The sequence below is a fragment of the Zootermopsis nevadensis genome, unplaced genomic scaffold, assembly GCF_977971745.1.
Source record: "Zootermopsis nevadensis isolate Lab colony 2312 unplaced genomic scaffold, Znev_1.0 Znev_ptg000029l, whole genome shotgun sequence".
Classification (NCBI taxonomy): Eukaryota; Metazoa; Arthropoda; class Insecta; order Blattodea; family Termopsidae; genus Zootermopsis; species Zootermopsis nevadensis.
Window position 1 is genome coordinate 12,146,944 of NW_028259161.1, and position 20,576 is coordinate 12,167,519.

Below are 20,576 nucleotides of genomic sequence, written 5' to 3' on the forward strand. Positions count from 1 at the left end.
TACACATATTGAAACAAGTAAATTCTGGGTGACTGCCCCCAAACAAAATAATAAAACTTTAGAAAAGGAGAGTACATAAAACTAACTCTGTAGATTAGTATAAATTTCAGATACATAAAATATTGTAATAGTTCCTTTATTGTTTGTAAATACATCATTAAATAACAACACATAACAAATAAATTAACATTTTAGAGTCTACAAAACTTGCCAAACACTACCATTTGTTGGACCAACAGCATATTAAGATAAAGAAGTACTTTAACAAAGTTCACTGGTAGAAAAAAAACTAAAACAAAAATGCAGTATGAAATTTGAATATTTGGCAAACCACTTCAAAATAGAAACCTTTCAACACCAATACTCTCACCGGTAGTAACTTCACTAATGTTAAATTGGTGTCATATGAGAAATTATTTACCCTGATATTAGCTATACCTTGGGGAATGAGCAAATATTTGGGCAGAAACTTGATGTACTTTTGCAAACAAACTGGGACTTTTTGAAAACACCACCTTTACCTTCTAAACCCACTATGTACCAGAAATTTGAAGTTTTTCACATCTATTGCATTAATTATTTTATAAACAAGTAGACCACCAAATACAATTGTTTAACCTTTTACCGGCCCTAAAGCTTTAGAACATTTAGACTTTAAATCCCTTCATTGGGCTAAATGCTCGAAACTGCTCTCAATCTGAATAATCATACGTGTGCTACCTACTGACAAAGAATATGAGTCTGGATAAATTTAGACTTTTACAGGCCCTCTTATATGTAACTTGCAAATACCACATTCTCCCAACCAAATAATTTATAAAGAATAACAATGACATCACCCTACAATCAAAGCCTGTTTAATCACCAGCTGTTGTTCAGTGTTGATATCAAGGCCATGTTTCTACATCACAGATAATAACCACATAACAATATCAGAAAAAGTGACAGTGCAATAGACAATCCAAAGATTTTGAAGATAACTCTGTAAGTTACAGCACTATAGCATAATGAATTTGAAAAAAACATTGCATTGCAATGAAGGGAAATAAAAGACAGAGGCAGACAGTAGTACTACTATTAGCAATACTGCCCAATCCACACAAGACAGGTATAGTTCACGACTGTAATCTTGAGATTTGCAAAGAACGAGAAAGTCAGGAGCAGCAGCAGCATGGATCAGCAACTACTACACAAGCAATAATATTTACTACTTACGCTACAGTGGATTGACACAAGAATACTTACTAGTGGCCAACATGTTCTAAACTTTAATAAATTCTTTTTGGGCTACCAGCCGTGTCAGGTTGTTGGAAGGTAAAACAACTTTTTCACCTTTCAACCAAGAATTTATTATACTTAGTCACCATGAAAGCTCCAGACCATACATGTTCTAAACTGTTGCTATGTTACCATACTACACAGCAGATGCTGTTCCTCCCTACCTCCTCCTCCCCATTTCCTTACCCTGATAGTCTCAAGATTACAGTCATGAACAGTAATCTGGAATGGAAGCAAACCTTGAACTTTGAGGACAATAAACCCTTTTGTACCAATTTTTAAGGAGCATTCCAAATCACCCTGTTGAAGTGTCAAAAAATAGTATTTCATAATATTTGCATATACAGACCTTTCTGTGAGATGGTAACAGAAGAAAACCAATAAATTTGCTGCCATCTCCAAAATGAAATCTTGTATACCTGATTCAAACTCAGAAAACATTTATGCTATCAACTTCAAATATTCACTGGACTTGTACATTTACCAGCACTAGAATACTATTTTTATAGAGATGTGTATACCATTGCAAGATAACTCCAAAACCATACAAAATATTGGGCAGTAAATACACCAAAACAATAAAAACATGACAATGAGTGTAAAAATAAAGCCACCATCAGGCCATGGAGAACGAATATCCTATAAATGCAAACAAATTAACTCCCACTGTGCCACGTTGGATGTTTACCGGAGTACAAGAGAAAAAGAGGCTGAGATTCAAACTGTGACACACAAAATTATACAATAAGTAGCTTAAAAAATTTCTCAGAAAATGCTGACAGGATACAGTTCAGATTCTCAAGACCTATACAATTTTCTAAGCTGTAAAATTAATATGCCACTTCCATTTAAAAGCACAGACTAAGGCAGAAGTGAAGCGATTTTTTAGGACTTCATTGGTTCTTTTATCCTACTGATGTCTATTGTCTTTTGGCTTCTGTTGTTGGCAGCTTCTTTCACATTTTTCACTTTATATTCAGAACAGTTTTCTAATTTGACTAATTTATCATTTTATTTTTATATTTATTACTTTTCTTAAGTTGACTGTGCTCAAAACAGTTGTATTTGTCTGTATAATAAACTGTAAATTAAATACATACCAGTCATTTATATTGGACATACAATACTTTACATTTTTCAATAAAATAACATGTTCCTTGTGCCTGTCCTTATGAAGTGACTATCAGTATATACTGTAAGGGAATAGGTATGTGGATTTTTCTTACAATCACCTCTGAAACAAATACAATATATAACAGCGAAAAATCTACCACTGAATCACCATCATACTTAGTTTACATGTTCCAGATTAATACAAACTTATTTATTATTACTTTCACAGACTGGAGAATATACCACATTCTAAATTATAACAAAGGGCTAAAATGGGTATTTTGCAAGCAAATATACAAATCTTTTTCACTCATCAGTGGGATGAGATTCATCACATAACTGGCTACTAGTTACATTAACTGTCATGGATTGCAGTAACGCTGAAGGTAAAGACACTGGCACAGGAGACATTGTAGGTGCAACACTTGACAAATTTGCTGGGTTTGGAGGTACCATGAACACCTTGTACACATGATGACTGGGGTTGGTAGGAGACTGGGTAGCTAAAACAACCAGTGAACCAGGTTCCACATTTGTAAGATCCTCAAGAGGTAATGGCTGGTTCTCAGCACCAGGTTTTAATATATTATTTGCACTAACCAATCTGTTCAACGTTCTCTTTCCTTTGTTTCCCAATGTCACATCATCCTCTAGTCTATCCAGTTTCCTCGGTTGAGGTATGCGACCAGATCTTGTAGGTTTTGGGGGTTTGGAGAGATACTCCAGCTCTCTTGTATCATTATCACTTCCTTCACTGTCATTATCAGATTTTGTATTCGTATCAAGTGGTTCATTTTCTGCAGAAAACTTGAGCTCATCATCATAATTAAATTCAAGTTCATTGTCATCATCTGATAATGAGGAACAACTCTCTCCTCTCTCATGATTAACTCTGCCAGCTTTGCAGGGCCGCTTTTCTCTTGATGTTCCTTCATCACTTAATTCATTCAATCCACCATCTCTTCTTCTCTTACATCTCTTATTTCTATTCTGACGGTCTCCTGTGTCTCCAGGATCCATTGAGGCAGACAGAAAACCTGAAACAAGGTCATGTTTTATTATGGCTTTTCAAACAGTTACAGTTGGCTACATTTAATGCACCAGTGCAGCTACAATTAAATAACTTGATACATGCAATACAATACTTCATATTTCAAAGTAATCACAGCAGCATTGCCACCATTCTTAATTCAAAGTGGTACTGTTACTGTTACCAATATCGCATACCTAGATACACTCGAGAGGTACCTATGCTCCCAGCTGACAGACAACTTTCTTGGTCGTTTGCTCGTCCAACAAGACCAAATATTCCTTTATCCATGACAGCGTTTCTCAATAATCAGCTGCCTGAAAGTTGGATAGGACGTAGGGACTGACACTTTGACCACCAAAAACTTTTTTTCTAGGGTCTCATCAAGGACTATATCTACAGACGGCCAATGCCAGAATTGTTGTCAAAGCTGCAAGGCCAGATCTAAGACGCTGCTGCTTCAGTCAAGGCAGCAACGCTGCAGTACACATGGAAGAAATTCCAGTATTGCCTAGACATCACATAATTCACGGCGCACATACTGAACACATGAAAACAATTCTTGAAGTGTTTCTCTACATGTACCAAGTTTTTTGATTGTTTTGGTACATTATGTATTGCAGACTGTAATAGTCTTAATCATTTTTGTAGCATCCTATACATGAAAGTTGTAATCACTGACACACATACCTTTCCTGACACTCCTTTTACTTGAAGATATTTTCTTTTTTATTTTCTTGCAAGATGACCTTTTCTTAAGTAGTTTTGCGAGTTTCTTGTGTCTCTCTTCCTCCTCTTCTTTTTCTGTACACACACAAAAAGATCTGTGAAAAGGCCTAACACGGGATAAGACTTCAAATGTAATTACTGGTGACTTACGTACAAGGCACCAATACAAAATTCTGACTGTCAATCAAAAGCTTCCTGTTCAGACCATCATCAACATTAAAACTGGATCTATAACTGTCTCACTAGACCAAGAATCTGAACAGAATTAGCAAAAAGCAAAGAACTGTTGCCCACAGTGATAATGGGACATGAAAAGACGTCTCTCAACACAAGAAATGTGCCCAAGTTCTCATGTATTCAAGAATTTAAAGAAATTCTGTTGACTCGATGAACATTCGATTACTGTAAGTGCCAGAGCACAAGTATGAGAAATAAATCTAAATCTAAAATTTTTTGGTTGGATTCAATGTGAGAAACAAATCAGAAGTATTTGATTAAAAATATAATACTGAAATTAATCACAGAGAGATTCTTTGTGCATCAGCATATGCCTTTCTTTTACTTTATATGAAGGAAATATTTTAATAGTGTTACAACTTATACTGCAGCAGCCATTCTTTACACAATTTTGGGTATACTATCTAAAATAGCATTCTTTCCTTGATAAAGTCTCAAGTTATGTATGTTTGAACAGCATACAAACCATGGTACATGCAGTCCCATTTCACTGAATTCTAATTGAAGACATGTTCTTTACTTCAAGAAAAGTAACATACGAGATAAAACCAAGAATCACCACGACACACCAGGATGTTACACTACAAACCAGAATTACTCGTCCATTTATTTTTGCAGGTATTGTCACTGGAACTTCCAGTCTATAAAAAATTCACGAGAACGCTACGGTATGTACTAACAACATGTACAATGATTAAGGATGCAAATTTCTGCCACATGTAATACCACTACATTACCATGTTAAGCATAAAAGATTATCTAAACCCTCATTTATGTGGCAGGTGGATAGGACACAGAAGAAGACTGGAGTACCCACCCTGATCCCAACCTAAAACCACTTGAACTACAGGTGGAGTACTCTAACCCGCTGTCCTACGTGAGCAATTAAATGCGAGCGGTGCGAGTTGCGTGGGTGAAGCGGAAATATCAAACTGGCTGTTTGTGTGGCACTGTCCTAGGTTCCAGTGAAGCGGTCAGGAGGGAAGTGGCCAAAGTCTGAGATCAAATATTTTGATATTTTCACGCGAGTCACTGTGCTGGCCAGTAAGGCGCATGCGCAAAAAAGCCTTGACCTTGCAGTACAGGGAAGGTGCATGCGCAGGAAGGCCATGTGCTTCTATTGCGGTCTCTCACGTAGGACACAACAAGCGATTCCCCGCTTCATATGACACCCCATGCTGCTTATGCAGCTCGGGTATGCTTACGTAGGACATTGCCTAAGAACACCTGCATATGCCAAGAGACCTGTAGTACTTAAAATCTGACACTGAAATTTCCCATGCAGCTATTTCACCAGCACAACACCTACAAGCATGTCAGTGTTCTGTGATTCATTATCAACATAATATTGATAACGATGAGTATTTTCAACATTTGAAGCTTTAGGGTAAGTTTTAAAATAATGACACAAAGTCTGAATGTTCAGAACATAAATGAATGGAACAATAATTAGAATTAAAGGAAATAGACACATGGGATGACCCAGAAAAAAGACAGTTCAGCCTTGTACAAGAATACATCATGTACAGACAGAAGAGCTGAGAATAAATTGAAAGGAAAGACAGAGGAGATCAGAGACTTATCACACAGTGACCTATATAAAACAGAAATGATGGTGTAAGAAGAAGAAGAAGAAGACATATGTTATGGACATGCCATATTCTACGTCTTGATCCCACTTGGCTTGAATTACTTTGTAATTCAATGTCAATTACAAAGTGTGCTATTAGTCTCCAGACAGAGGCTACAAAAGGGGGTTTGAAAATGTAATTTTAAGTAAATAATTAATTAAAATAACAGATAAACAAAAATGATAATGAAAATTGAGCAATATGTGAATCTGTTTGAGACAGTAATTTAGTACCATTTTTAATAAACTGCCACATGTCATTATATATAACCAAGTGGCCCATAAGTTGATAAAGAGTGAATGTAATGTGATCTCAATCTTAAGTGGCTGAAATCCCTGATCTATTGTAGCAAACAAAATAATTAAACATTACTTTTATTACCCAGGTCTTTTTCTAACTCTGTAAGATCAAAGTCCAATGGATAACGAAGAGCCTTCTCAACTAAGAATCTATTCATGCGATCTTCTTTCTTGAATTTCATTTTCAAATCTTGTCTTGTTCGTTTGGGAAAGATGGACTGCATTAGAAGAAAATCTGTGCCTACTGTATTAAGAGCCCTATAGAACTTCAGGGTCTCTGCAAACACAACAAAAAATTCTCTATTAAACATGGCAAGTGTAATTCCACCAAGCACATCAAGACCACACTCTTAAGACTACTTTAATCATAGCTTTAAGCTGTCGCCACTGCCAATTGGTGCTTTCCAACAAGCTTGAGAAAGCTTAGGCATTACCAATGGCATCGAAAACAAACATAGTAATATCCTAGGTCATTGTTAAATTACAAAATATAATAAAAACACCCATTAACATTTCACAACTATTATAACACAAAATATTATGCTTCTTATGGAATAGATTCGATCCATTAACTTCACAATTTTAAAAATCTTATTTTCCGTGAACCATCACTTGGACTAAAGTAAGCCAGCACAAAAACAAAATCTATACTCTCTACAACTTCCTTCCAAGTATTTGAAATAATATCACACAAATTTATACACAAAACAGTGACAAACTTAGCAAACAAAGTTAACAAGTAAGATGCCCTGAATATGACACACATCATAACATGCAAACCAAATACAAATTTGGTGAGATTTCAAGTTCTCACAGCAACAAGCAGGAAGATGACTGTATTCTGGAATGTTGCATCACATTGTCTGGTACAAATTTAGAGACGTTTGCTTCTTCCATCATTAGGGCTTCCGACATTTTTGCAACACTCAGGGAGATGTTAGTAAACAATCATACCCATTAAAGCAGATGATTCAATTACAATTCATAAGACACTGATGTTCCTATCAGCCTTCAAAGGTTAAAGGTCTGTGTGAACAGAAGTCCACAGCAAGACAAAATTCCAAGCATCTCGACCAAGTTCAGAATTCCTAGTGGCAATTCAAGAGATGCATCGCAATCTCGACTATCTAATCCTTGGTAGATTCAGCTTACATCGTGACAACATGTAAAATACAACAAAACACATTCATATGTGTATAAAGTAATTTCTATTCACCCAGTCACATTTAGGCAATTTAATTATAAAGAAGCTTCCAAGCTGACTTCAGTGATACGGCTTATAAGGCCAACAGAACACAAATCATATTCATGGCATGGGTGTTTGCGAGCAGTGAACTATCCAGTCTAGCAACTTACCACCATAATCCCCGAGTTTGTAGGTTCTGTCACAGACAGCAATGCATGGCCAGATGGACTGTGACATGTTTGATAAAGATAATATTATCAAACTGATGCAAAATTAATTTAGACAGCCTGCATAATTTGAAAATATCTTAGAAAGAATAATTCTTGCAAATTTGAATAAGCTATCAAAGAGCTCAGATTTTCATCTAATATCTCAATTTACCCCCCCCCCCCCCCCCCCACCAAATATTGTAACAAAAACACTGATGTTTTATAACAACAAAGTCACACAGAGAGGAAATAACTGACATGCAATACATTAGTAAAACAAAACAATAAAGCCAATCACATCAAAATGACAGTCCCCTTGTTCTTGTCAAATGCAAAAGTACTTCATCAAAATACCCTAAAAAGAGAATAGTCAGCGCAGTAGTTTTTGGCTGGTGAAGAAGCTTGCGGAGCTGGCGGATGGGCCTACTCTGTATACCTGAGGTGGCACGGTCAGTGTATTTCTTTTTTTTTTGGGCTTTCAGTCCGATAAGCTCCTCGTCATTCCTGGAGGCAGACGAAACATTGTACTATTGTACAAGTGTCTCGCTCCTAGCCTTCCCCTTGAAAATTCCAACGGCCAAAAACTACTGTGATCACTAAACACTTTATAATTAAATTAGACGACACACAAATTTGAAGAATAGCACAGATGTGAGTTAGAATACCACAAACCTTGTTTAGACCATTCCTTCGATTTCTTGTTCCTCTTGCTGTAAGTACCATAGCCTGCATACCCTGTACCGTAATCAACTATTACAGCAGAATTAGCAAGATCTTCTCTGCTCTTTTTTGCGCCTGTTGTTTCTATCACCTAAAAAGGAATTCCAAGTTGCAGATATGCATTGATTCTATGAAAACTATTTAAATGAAAATAAAAGAAATATTGAACATAAGAGCTTTCATCAAAGTCATGAACAGTTTCATTGTACATAGGAAAATTACACTTCATGAAGTAATGAATAGTCAGTCGTGTGAATGCTGTTTTCTAGCATGAGACAAATGATCAACAATCATCAAGTTGAAGATCTAGTCAATACATATTGGACAGCAAGCTAAGCTGAATTAACACAGACTGACTTGGACATTTTCAAAGGAAGTGTTGGAGGAAGAAGACCAGTTGGAAGACCCAGGAACAGATGGGAGGATGCAGTTCAAACGGATGCCACACTGCTCCTGAGGATTAGAAATTGGAAGAAGGCAGCGGAGGATAGGGTCGAATGGAAGAGGAGAATTGAGGAGGCCATGGACCGAATACGGACCGGAGAGCCATAGAAGAAGAACACTTCGGTATTTTCCTGTTTCGCTTATACCATACATCACATCAGTTTCATCATTAAATAATAGGCAGAGACTGAGAAAAATCACATCATGTGACTATTTCTCATCATATAAATTAACACAATATTTTGAAAAATATATGCAAACTATACAAAGCAAATGCGTGGCCAACAAGTTCAAAACCCCTGTTCTAGATCCTGTAACACGAAATAATTTGATTAGCCAAATAACCAAAATGCTCAAGAACTTTGTACTGCAGACTGAGTGGGTAAGTTTATTAATTAGACAAGATTTGAGCTATTACAAATTTTGTTACTGTGTTTTTATACATAGCAAACACCAATGTTCAAATGGTCAACAATAACAGATGGTACACCTTTTTGTTTTCTTTGCTTTACATCCGTTGGTAAACCAATAATAAAAAAATCCTACCAAACTCTTTTCATCAAGGATGATCTGACCATCTGGCCCAACTTTGACTTGAGGCACTGGCATAGCCATGTCTTCTTCTCCTTCTTCCTCCTCGACACTGTTCTTATCATTCTGTCTGTCCTCTCCCTCAACAGCTGGTTCATCAACTTGCTCCTCTTCCAAATGTTCTTCAATTATACTGAAATAATTTTTTAATGTTATTTCCACTATCCTCAGAATACAGAGCAAAATCATAATACACAGATAGATAATGAATCCTTCAAAACTACACCAAAGTTCAAATATTTTGGAACGACATAAACAAATCAAAATCACATTAACAGAGAAATTAAGAGCAGATTAAAACTGAGGGAATACACACTACTGTAGCCAGAACTAATGTGTGCGTGTGACAACCGTTACAAGTAGAAGGCAAATAAATGTAAACACTTACTGTTCATCACTACTTTGATTTTGAGAAACTCTGGAACTGTCATTGCCTTGGTCTGAGCATCTGCAAAATTAAACATTTAAAAATAAATTTCAATTGCCTTTATTCCAACCAACAACAAATTCTGATGTAGAAATATGTATGATTCAGATCTGACAGACTGAATTCTACAAGTAAGGACATACAAAATACAGTTTTCATATATGAAAATAGGAAGATATAAAAACAAATAAATGTAAGATTTACTTCTTTCTTTATCATTAAACACAGTACAGAATGTGGTGTCATCATCATTCAGCTTCATGAACTTGGGCCACTCACTGATCGTGTTTTGTTAAATGTTACAGATATTAATTAAATACAGGAAGGACTCGGTTTACGCCGCTTCACTTTTGCGCCTCTTGTAGATCACGATTGAAGGGGATGATGAGTCATTACTCTGCCCGACTTCCTAGACACAGATGGTCCCGATATTGTAATAAAACTATAATACTAAATGATAAAATACATTCTAAAATTTAAATAATTAAACAAAAAATGGAATATAAAATGTGACGACATAAATGAGCTCCTTGAGTGTCATGGTGAAGAGCTTTCAACCGAAGATTTAGAAGAACTAGCTGAACAACTGTCCAAAGACGACAAAGAGGAAAGTGAAGCTGACTCTGCAATGCTGGTTAGGACACCAACAGTGAAATCAATGCAAGAGGCTATTGCTCTTATTAATAAGGGATGTGAGATCTTCTGTAGAAACAGCCCCAACTGGGAGTGAAGCTCAACCATTAAGAGTGGAATTGAGATAGTTCTACATCCATACTATAACTTATTATCAGAAAAGAAGAAAACCAAAAAGACATCTTCTATCATTTTCAAAGCAGTAAATTTTCTTTTTCTTAAACATTATACAATTTTCAATACGTAAATTTCATAAAATTAAACATTTTTCAAGTATTTTGTGTTGATTACTGAAAATCTTGGAACGGAACCTAATGTATTTACATATGTTCCCATTATGTTTTTGCTTCATTTTACACCGGAAATCTCAGGAACCTAACCCCGGCGTAAACCGAGCCCTACCCGTAATGTAAAACACACAAATACAGCTGCTAACTTCTTACTTCATTGGGTTTGTAGTTGGGTTGTAAAATATGAGATCAAACATTGTAAGGCGGCTCCGATCAGGTGCTTGGTTCCCAAACTTGTTTTGAAACTCTTGTCGAGCTCTTGCCATACGCTGCATACCACTGCTTGCAGTGCGACGAACTCGGGTGACTTTCTTATCTGCTTCCTCAAAGGATCCAAAGTCATTTGGTGTTGCTGCTGGTTCCTCACTGATGAAACAAACACCCAATCAGTCAATGAAAAATTAAAGTACAGGCACCCATTAATTTTACAGGTAGTAATCCAACAATGTCTGTAAATACTCCACAATTAACTGCAGAGTTTAGACAAGGCACTCAATAAATTATAGACAACGTAAGTTCCATTTTGCTCCTGTCTGACAATAAATGAGCTACCAGGAGTAAAAAAGTAAATGTTCAAATATATATTTACAAGAAAATATATAATATAAATGCAGAGTTGACATAGTTTGCATCAAACTTGTATACAGTTTAATTATGACCAACATTACATAAAACAAAATTTGAAGAAAAAAATTTGGCACTCAATGGCAACTGTTCACCACCCAAAGTCATGTACATCAAATATTCTTCAGACACTGGACACTGTCCAACAATCAGGTATAATTTCATCAACAGAATTTGTTTACCAAGTGTGAACTACCATTTTTAAAAAAAAGGTGACAATTTTACCAACTATAGCTACTCATATATTTATGTGTTGCAAAAACTTGAAATGACCACAACCAAAAGGGAATTTTGCATATCCTTTCAAAATTCTATCATGCATTTACTCCCTTTCTTTCCCACTACAGCTTACCTAGATGTATCAGCATGCCTCTTGTGAGGTGATGTTACTAGGCAAGTCTGTTTCGAAAGTTCTTCTTCTGATTCAACAGCATTAACCTGCATACTGTGACGTCTCATTGAAGCCTCAATAAACCGAGGAGTCTGCCTTACAAACCTTCCCCTGGATGTTTCTACAGACTTTCTGGCTGGAGGAGATATATCATCAGTATCTGATACACATCTCCTAGATTCATCTTCTGATTCAGTGGCACTTGCATTTTCTGGTTTCAGACTTTCAATTCTGTCAATCAGATTTGGAGTTTGCCAATCAAGTCTTGACACAACTTTCCCACTGTCATTATTAAATGGAAATGAATCTGAAGAATGTGCTTTACTTGCGTCATCAGATTCACGATTACTTGCGCTGCCATCCACAGACTTACATTTACGAACGCTCGGATCCAAAATTTGAGGTCTTGGTTTAATGAATCTTGATCTTTGAACTACATTCACCTGAGATGATGATGGCTTTAGTAACACTTTACTATACCCTCCACCAGCTTCTTCTGAAGGCAAATCTGGTTCTGGCAAGGAATGGGGGGCTTCTCCATTCCCATAAATTTGTCCGGAGACACCTATATTACCGTCAAGTTGAGGACGAATAGCTGTTCCAGTAGGTATTATTTGTGCTATTCCTGGAACTCCAAGACCAATACTCTTTCCACCTGACAAAGACACCTCATTATTTCCTTTCTGATAACAAGGAAGCATAATACTGGCCCCCTCACTAACATTCTCATCTGTTACTATGTTTTGCTGTACACTTCCTTCTTGGATATTTTTATTAGAATTAACAAGTGATGATACAATTTCCAGTTTATCATCACTTACAACTTTACACAACACTCTTGGTCTTCTTGTAACTGCAGGGATGCTAACAGCAGGCTTCATACGCTTCCGAACAGGTCCCAGTGGAATCTTATCTAATAATGGTGTTGTACACAAAACAAGGGACTTGCTTTTACAAGCAGCTGATTCGCTTGCATCTACCTCAGCTTTCCCAACCTCACTTTCTTGTGACTTTACAGTTTCATCTGTACCATGTTGACTTGCAGATGAGACTTCATTAACGTTTTTAAGGCAACAATCTATATTCTGAGAGGATGAAGCAATCACAACATTGTGTGGAATATCATTTGGTTCACTATCTTCACAAGGTAAGGAGTTATTATTTGGTGAATTTCCACCCATGGACAAAGTGTCTGATCCTTCTTGTTCCAATTTTGTCATGTCTTCCTTCTCTCCACTCTCACCTGCTTCATCAGTTCTTACATTCTCGCTGTTCACCTTCCCTCGACGGACAGGGACATTAGCAACAGGCTTTATTCTTAAACGTCTTGAAGCCATTTTTATCGTTTGAAGACCCTTGACAAAAAATGTACAAATTATACTTAAGCACAAAAAAGCATGTTTTAAAATGTTATACATAACCATAGACTTGGAAAGGTTGTTGAGATAGGGTCCAGTGGTTGGCCCTTAAGAGCAAACAAATGAAAATTTGTGTTCAATAGAAAGTGAGAAATTTCTTGACCAACTGAATGATTATCAGCTTCTGAAGAACCATAATGCAAGGAATTAGCTATTATATACAAGAAGGTGAAATAAAAATGTGCACCCTTTCCACAAAAAACACAAACAGACTAAACAGCAAGTCCATACATCTTAGCTATGAAGTCTGAATATGGCAGCAAATAATAAATTTATTTAAAAAATAATATCTAATCCAAAAAGAAAACAGCCTTCTGGGATATGTTTACCAACATTTCAGAGGTCCATACTGCCTCCATTATCATCTCATTGCCCTAATGAAGGTTGCAGTATGCATGAAATATTAGCCAATTTCTGGAAAACTGCATGGAGCAGTATCCCAGGATGCTGTCATTTTCATACTCACCACCACAAGAATCTGAAATCTCACAAGGATGAATTAATACACAGTAGCTTCAAAACACTTCAGAACAGTAGTATTGCAGCAAATTAAGCTAGAGCTTGCTTTGTACATCTTGTGACATGTAAATGCACATACTCAGTGAAACTGTTCAGTTGTTATGCCTTCAGCAACATGCTAACATCAAATCTTTCAAGTGATAAGGAAAACCAGCAAGTGAAACACTCTACAGAAAATAAATACCACCTTGTGCCAACATGTTTAAACAACAACACAAATTCAAGGATCATTATGAGTTGTAAAATGAACAATGCAGTAAACAGCATACAACAACACAAAACAAAGACAAAGCAATACAGATGTGGATGTTGTGTATTCTGTTCCCTGCAATTCAAGTAATTTCGGTGGATGAATATGTTGATAAATATAATTAAAATAATGAAACGGAAATATCAGAAATCAAAAACATCCAACAAAATTCCTTACGAAAACTGTAACAGGCCAATATGAAATAAAATGATCCAAGAGTAGCATGAACTACGTGGAAATACATGATCTTTAAATGCAAACCAATGGTAATTTGAAAACCAAATAACATTTTAAACCACAAAAAATCAAGAACTACAAACTCCAGGGCATTCCCATATTTGGTGCAAGCATCACTTCTACTAATTTGTACTACACATGGTAACAGCATGGAAATAACTGGATCCACAGCGAATATAATTATACGAAACAACACTAGATGCCTGTTACTTACCTGCTTAAGACGATGTCTAAAAACCTCGTAAACCTATTAATAAATGTAACATTTCTAAATTGTCTATATAACAGTATATATTTATAATATCGTTTTCCACTGCAATAGCAGATGAAACAAAACCGTATGAATTGTAAAAACACATCTTAATCATCACAGTCGTTTCTTCTGTTCACCAGAAACCAAAGATAACAGAATTTACCACAGATGAAACCAAAGACTATCTGCCTATGCTCGACTATGCTGCCATCTACGAAAAACTCGTCGCGACTACTTGAAGAGAGGAAATGGAAAAGGAAGGATATATGGCTGGACTTCTACACCACAAGCGCGATGACCGACCGGGCATTGACAGGACCTAACCAATCACTGCGGCACGCAATAACAAGCCTGGCAGTTCACGGCTACCACCACAAGATCTGTAAAACGAAACTCTACCACGAACCAAGATCCGAATGTGTATGTGAACTATGTGATCAACGATGCGACAGATAGCACGTAACAAAATGTAAGAACAGAACCAAATCCATCAATGAATATGGCAAGGACTAGGACGTACTAGATACAGAAAAACTTTCTTATGCACACCTGTGCGCTTTTCCTATATTATTATGCTCGACTATCGACACAAACCTCGATCCTAACTTATTCGAATTCGGTATGCATATCGATACTCACTGAACATATGAAAACAATCTTGGTGCAAAATGTGCCCGACCTCACACTCCTTGATTTTTATTCCTGATACTATGTCTAATACAAAGTTTGTTTTTTCTCTGACACAGACTTAGAACGAACTACTAGACAAAATCTGTGATGTGTTAAAGACCTGTTACGTGGAGTATGAGACAAATTTGCATTCAGACGAGACGTGCCACATCGAACATGAGCAAAAACTTTAATTTATGGCATCTTTATTTTTACCCACATTATAAAAGTAGAGAACGTCCTTCGCGTGAGGCATGCACACAAAGCGAAACTCCACATCCGGATGCTTGGGAAGAGGGTAAGGTGAGATCATGGTCATCTGTATTTCAGGGAATATGAAGTAGCAGTTAGGTGTGCAGGTTAGTCATTGTAATTCTATAGAGAATCGAAGTGGTGGGGACAAACACACCAACTACGCACGGAGTTTTACTGCTGCCAACACATAAGAACGAGCCTTTCACTTCGTGCGCGTTGATGAGTACGACGAGTTTCAAATCATTTAAATCACAGCAGATAGCAGAAGTGGATTTACAGTAAAACACAGTCAGCCGTGTAGCTAAAGTGAAAGGTAATCTGATTTTGAAACCATGACGCCAAGTCAACGCGGAATTTGTACCGTATCACACCTGGATCCGCTAAATCCTGCACATGTAAGTACAGTTATCAGTATACAGCAGTGGGTCAAGATATCAAATCGATAGCCAAATCAGGTTCAGTAGGTTCTCACAGAATGATCAGAATTTTTCGTTCTCATGCTGAAAGGTGCTCAGGGGTCTGAAATTTTGGCCTTTCGCCAATTTGTAGTCGCAATAAAAAAATATGGGTAATTATAAGTTTAGAAATTGACACAGCATCAAGACCGTAATTTAAGAAAACGATCTTTACAATTGATGATAAGAGGTGAGGACCAGCCTGAGTAATGTCCACTGCCCGCATAATACAGATAGGCTGAGTACTGAGTTTTCTGTAGGTGTCATGAAAGTGATCAGAAAGACCAGAGACTTCTCTAGAAACGATTCTGCAGCAGTGCATTCACTGATAATCCGAAGTGTAATTGTCATTTCTGGGCAGCCAGCTGGAAATGCATTACTCACCACCAAGCGCTACAAGACTTCCGCGATACGAGGCAAAACAATGAAATCATTTTCCCATTTTCAAGAAGAGCTTAATATTATATCCCTCTCACAGTCGTTTCGATTTATGAGTACAAGCACTGCGTAAAAGACGCGCTTGTGCCAACATATGCTTGTCTAGTTTCTTCCACTTATCTGTTTATTGCTTCAAATGAAGGTTGCCTTATTACGTCTACTGACTTTAAACATAAAAATTTAGCTGAAATTACCATCGACTATATGCATATAACTTTTTTTACGTTGTTATTTTAATATAAAATTAAATAAATATTTTAATAAATTCTTCTTCGTGTGACAACATATATACTTCCACAATGAAATATTCAATAACATCATATTTAAGTGATAAGTGATTGGTGTGCTTGCAATTACTGAAAGTATGTGTCCAATATAATATCCTTGTAAAAAGATTAAATTAGGTACGAAATTGAAGCCCAGAATATAAGATACTTTTTAAAGTGACGGAATCGAATTTTTGAGTGTTTAATAATTTACAATTGACCATAACGAGATCAAGGTGACCTCACATGCACACGTCATATGACTGCACTGCGCAACAACGTCTGCGCAGGTGCTCCACTAACCTAACCTAACCTAACCTAACCCAAACCAACCAAAACGGAGTAATCTGGATCAGTGCAAAATGGCTTCCTGCGCACGAAATTTGGAAATAGCGAATGGATGCTCAGAAGTTATTGAAATTTTGTATGGACGTCATGCCACAGGTAGGTTAATGATATTCATACTATATTATGTCTTACCGCTTTTTATAAACTAGAGCAGGGCGCTCCTTTTGGAGCTCCTAGGGAGGGTTGATCAAGTTTGTAAAACGCCACCAACCTTGTGTAAGAAACTAAACTAACCGCCACGAATTGAGGGTTAAAACAATTGACCATTGCTTTTTGAAATCTTAAGTAACACGCAAAACTAACTCCCCTTCGGGGGGGTTAGTTTAGTATCTCATTCAAGTGTTTTAACCCCTGAGTAAGAAACTAAACTAACCCCCTGAATGGGGGGTTTAAACAATTGGCGAACCCCCCCTCTGGGGGGTTGGTTGCGTTTTAAATTCTTGAGTAAGACACTAAACTATCCCCCTTCGGGGTGTTAATTTAGTATCTTATTCGGAGCACTTTCTCTAATCTGATTTTTTACTTCTTTATGTCGCTGTTCAGAGGCCAACTGTTCTTGGTCAGTCAGCTTTCTACGTCCAGCCCCACCCCTGCAAATTTTCGTCTGATTCTTTTCCCCTTCTGTTTTTGTTGAATACGTTTTTCTACTTTTATCAATGTAAGTCTTACTTCGCTTTCCTTCATTTGTTAAATAATTCTGATGTTTTAGTCCTTTACCTCGCTGTTCACAGGCCAACTGATCTTGGTCAGCCAACTTTTTACGTCTAACCCAATCCATACATATCTTCGTTTTTTCTCTTCCACTCTTGGTGAATAAGTTTTTCTACGTTTATCAATGTATGTCTTCCTTAGTTTTTCTTTATTTGTTAAATAGTTCCGATGTTTTAGTTCTTTTCGTCGCTGTTCAGAGGTCAACAGTTCTTGGTCAGTCAACTTTCTACGTCCAATCCCACCCTTGCAAATCTTCGTCTGTTTTTCTACGTGTCTCGTTAATATGGTCTCGTTTAACAATGTAAGTCTTCTTGCGCTTTTCTTTATTTCTTAAATGTCTGATGTTGTAGTTCTTTACGTTGCTGTTCAGAGGTCAACAGTTGTTGTTCAGTGAACTTTTTACGTCCGACCCCACCCTTGCAAATCTTCGTCTTAAAATCGATCATAATAGTTTCGTAATCGTAATATATCGAGTATATATGAGTAGTATTATTAGTATCACTTTACCTTGTTCCAGTTGTTGGATGTGGTACTTCAAATAGTTGATAACGTCTTTTTTCACTTTTCTGATGTTTTAGGACAACTGTCAGAAAATTATCAATAATGCGATTCCACGTGCTTCTTCTGGAGCAGTGATAATGCGACTGGCTCGGTAGTGAAGCGTTATTTGTTTACTCGGCATTGTTGTGTTGTACTGGGCATTGTTGTGTTCCACAACAATGCCCAATGTTGACGTCATCAACAATGTAAAGAGATATTTGTTTATACTCGGCATTGTTGATGACGTAATTTATTGACGACAACGAGGAATCACAATTTTTTATAATATAGAGAAGAAGAAGATGCGAACGAAGGCATCAAAGTCGTGAGGTGGAGGATGCGCAAAGTCGGCCACGACAACTTACCAATAATGATATTACGCAGTCACGCAATCCCCATATAACAAAACTAGTGCTTATATGTGTGCAATACATCAAAACACGTCTAAAATTACATAATGTTTCCACAAGAATTGTTTCTTGCAAAATTGATGCAGTGTAGATGTTGACGCAAATACGTAGCACATTCATGCGTAACGATGGCCCAAACTAACTCAATATAAATAAGTATCATGTAACGAAAGAATCGGAATAAACATGCGTGAATGATAGTATGTCATTTAATAATATAAATCGCCTCACAAAAAAAACTGAATATAAATGTCTGATACATTAATTTCAATTCTTGGTGGGCGCGGAATTCGGGGCGCACGTCAATCTTGTGGTAACATATTGGTGTCCTATGTCAAATGTCAACAAAATATATCGAAAATATTGCCTCACATTTACTCGAGGACACGATGTACAAACACAAAGACGCAGTCCACCGGAAACATATGGAACCAAAGATAAGATGTGCCATCTGTGATGTCCTCAATGGAAAGAAATCAATACCATCGAATGACATCGAGGACCATTCAGAAGTCAGATAGTACTGATTCTGTCTTGGAACAGTCGACTGGTCCCGATTGAATAGTCGCCATTAAACTACGGTTGGAATTACAGTAAAACCTCTCTAACTTGGACACTTGCGGTTCCACAATAATGTGTCCAACTTACAGAGGTGTCCAGGATAGAGGGAAAGGGGGAAAATCATCCTTTCATATTGTCGTGTAATAACAATGTGGTAATTTTAAAGTATTATGGAGCCCTTCCCAAAAATGATATTATTGATAAGAAAAGTCAAAAGGGTAAATTAAATTTTACAAATTTTGTTTTCAGTAAATTAAACTTGCATGGATAAGCTCAAAGGGAAGGGCACCAATACTTTACGTTTACCGACAATGTAATCTATTTACTTACATAATCTAACTACTGTAGGCTTGATCGAATTAAGAATTAATGACAATAATAATAATGTTTTTAAACCCACTCTCATGGTTGTATTACACCCCAGCCTCAATGAAATTTTAAATGTTCAGAATGTATTCTTTTTAATTGTACTTAAGGCATTAGCTCAACATATGATGTCACTTATTTCTTGTAAAAAAGTCCGTCACAAAACACTGCTTTTTTGCTTTTATCTTTGAATTTGTCCATCCTCTTTCTAATTTTTGCCGCAATCCGAATAAAGTTTCAACCACTCCTTGTTGGTTATGAGCGAAAGCATGCCCTTCCAATTTCTGTTAACACTGTTTAACTCAGTTGCAAGCACAGTACTGACAAAGTTAAAACTGTACCAGCAATACGTACTTTAGTCCAGTGAAGGGTTTAACAAAAGAATAACTATACACTTTCACTGCATTCCAATGATGTGCTCAATGTCTCACACCCTCAACCATAAGCAAATCCTTAGGTAGGAGGCATTCATCAGTCAGAAATTCAAAACAACAAAATACTAACTGTAAACGTTTCCCATAAAAGCATTGAAGCCAAGTGCATGCATGCACCTGTCCAACTTACAACAAAAGGGTGACCAAGTTCCAGGATAAAGGGGTGTCCAAGATATAGGGTATTGTGTATATGTAAAATTATAGGATATTTGCCGGTTCCAATTAAAAGTGTCCAATATAGAGGGGTGTCCAGGATATAGGGGTGTCCAACTAGAGGGGTTTTACTGTACTAGCGTCGTCAAATACCCGTGATTTTAACATCTGTACCTTTACAACCTTGAAAAATATACCACTTGTTTCAATATCGTTTATGCGTAAACATTTGTGTTATAATTAAATATTTTAAAGGAGTGTAGGGGTCATTGCTTCTTTCTGTAGCTTCCGTAACTTTATCACGAAAATGTAAATAAAGTTTTGCCGGAAATGTTATATATTGGCAATAGAGGTCTTTAACATTACCTTCGTCAAATATCACCGCGATATTCGACGGATCACAAACCACTTCACACATTCCACCACGATCTTTCCACTATAGGCCACAGTATGTGGACGTA

The 20,576-nt window shown here is 36.8% G+C and overlaps 2 protein-coding genes across 5 annotated transcripts in view; one reads left to right on the forward strand and one right to left on the reverse strand.

Annotated features, from left to right (window-relative positions):
• Positions 1–120: 120 nt before the first annotated feature.
• On the reverse strand, positions 121–18,294 carry Bdp1 (transcription factor TFIIIB component B'' homolog Bdp1). 4 transcript variants are annotated; one of them, XM_087357945.1, is made up of 9 exons: positions 18,159–18,294; positions 11,794–13,187; positions 10,971–11,183; positions 9,856–9,915; positions 9,423–9,600; positions 8,385–8,523; positions 6,400–6,594; positions 4,112–4,225; positions 121–3,428 (listed from the first exon to the last, which is right to left on the reverse strand). In XM_087357945.1, the coding sequence occupies exons 2-9, from the start codon at positions 13,167–13,169 to the stop codon at positions 2,698–2,700; spliced, it is 3,006 nt and encodes a 1,001-aa protein (XP_087214071.1). In that variant the 5' UTR covers positions 13,170–13,187; positions 18,159–18,294; the 3' UTR covers positions 121–2,697. The 4 variants fall into 4 exon arrangements, with proteins under 4 accessions (XP_087214071.1, XP_087214070.1, XP_087214073.1 ...); XM_087357944.1 differs by lacking the exon at positions 18,159–18,294 and adding an exon at positions 14,471–14,655; XM_087357947.1 differs by lacking the exon at positions 18,159–18,294 and adding an exon at positions 13,584–13,710.
• Positions 15,636–20,576, forward strand: part of LOC110831444 (phospholipid phosphatase 3) — a 53,993-nt gene continuing 49,052 nt past the window's right edge. The window contains exon 1 of the mRNA XM_022067448.2: positions 15,636–15,828. Coding sequence (XP_021923140.1) covers positions 15,766–15,828 — 63 coding nt within the window. The 5' untranslated portion in view covers positions 15,636–15,765. The remainder of the gene's footprint in view (positions 15,829–20,576) is intronic.

Bases quoted from the DNA above. Each gene is read 5' to 3' on its own strand.
- Bdp1 (XM_087357943.1), bottom strand. From the start codon at position 13,615: ATGATAATGGAGGCAGTATGGACCTCTGAAATGTTG. The intron at 9,916-10,970 runs GTAAGAAGTTAG...TTAATTTTGCAG, and splicing joins CCAACTACAAACCCAATGAA to ATGCTCAGACCAAGGCAATG. The intron at 4,226-6,399 runs GTAATAAAAGTA...GTGTGTGTACAG, and splicing joins AGAGTTAGAAAAAGACCTGG to AAAAAGAAGAGGAGGAAGAG.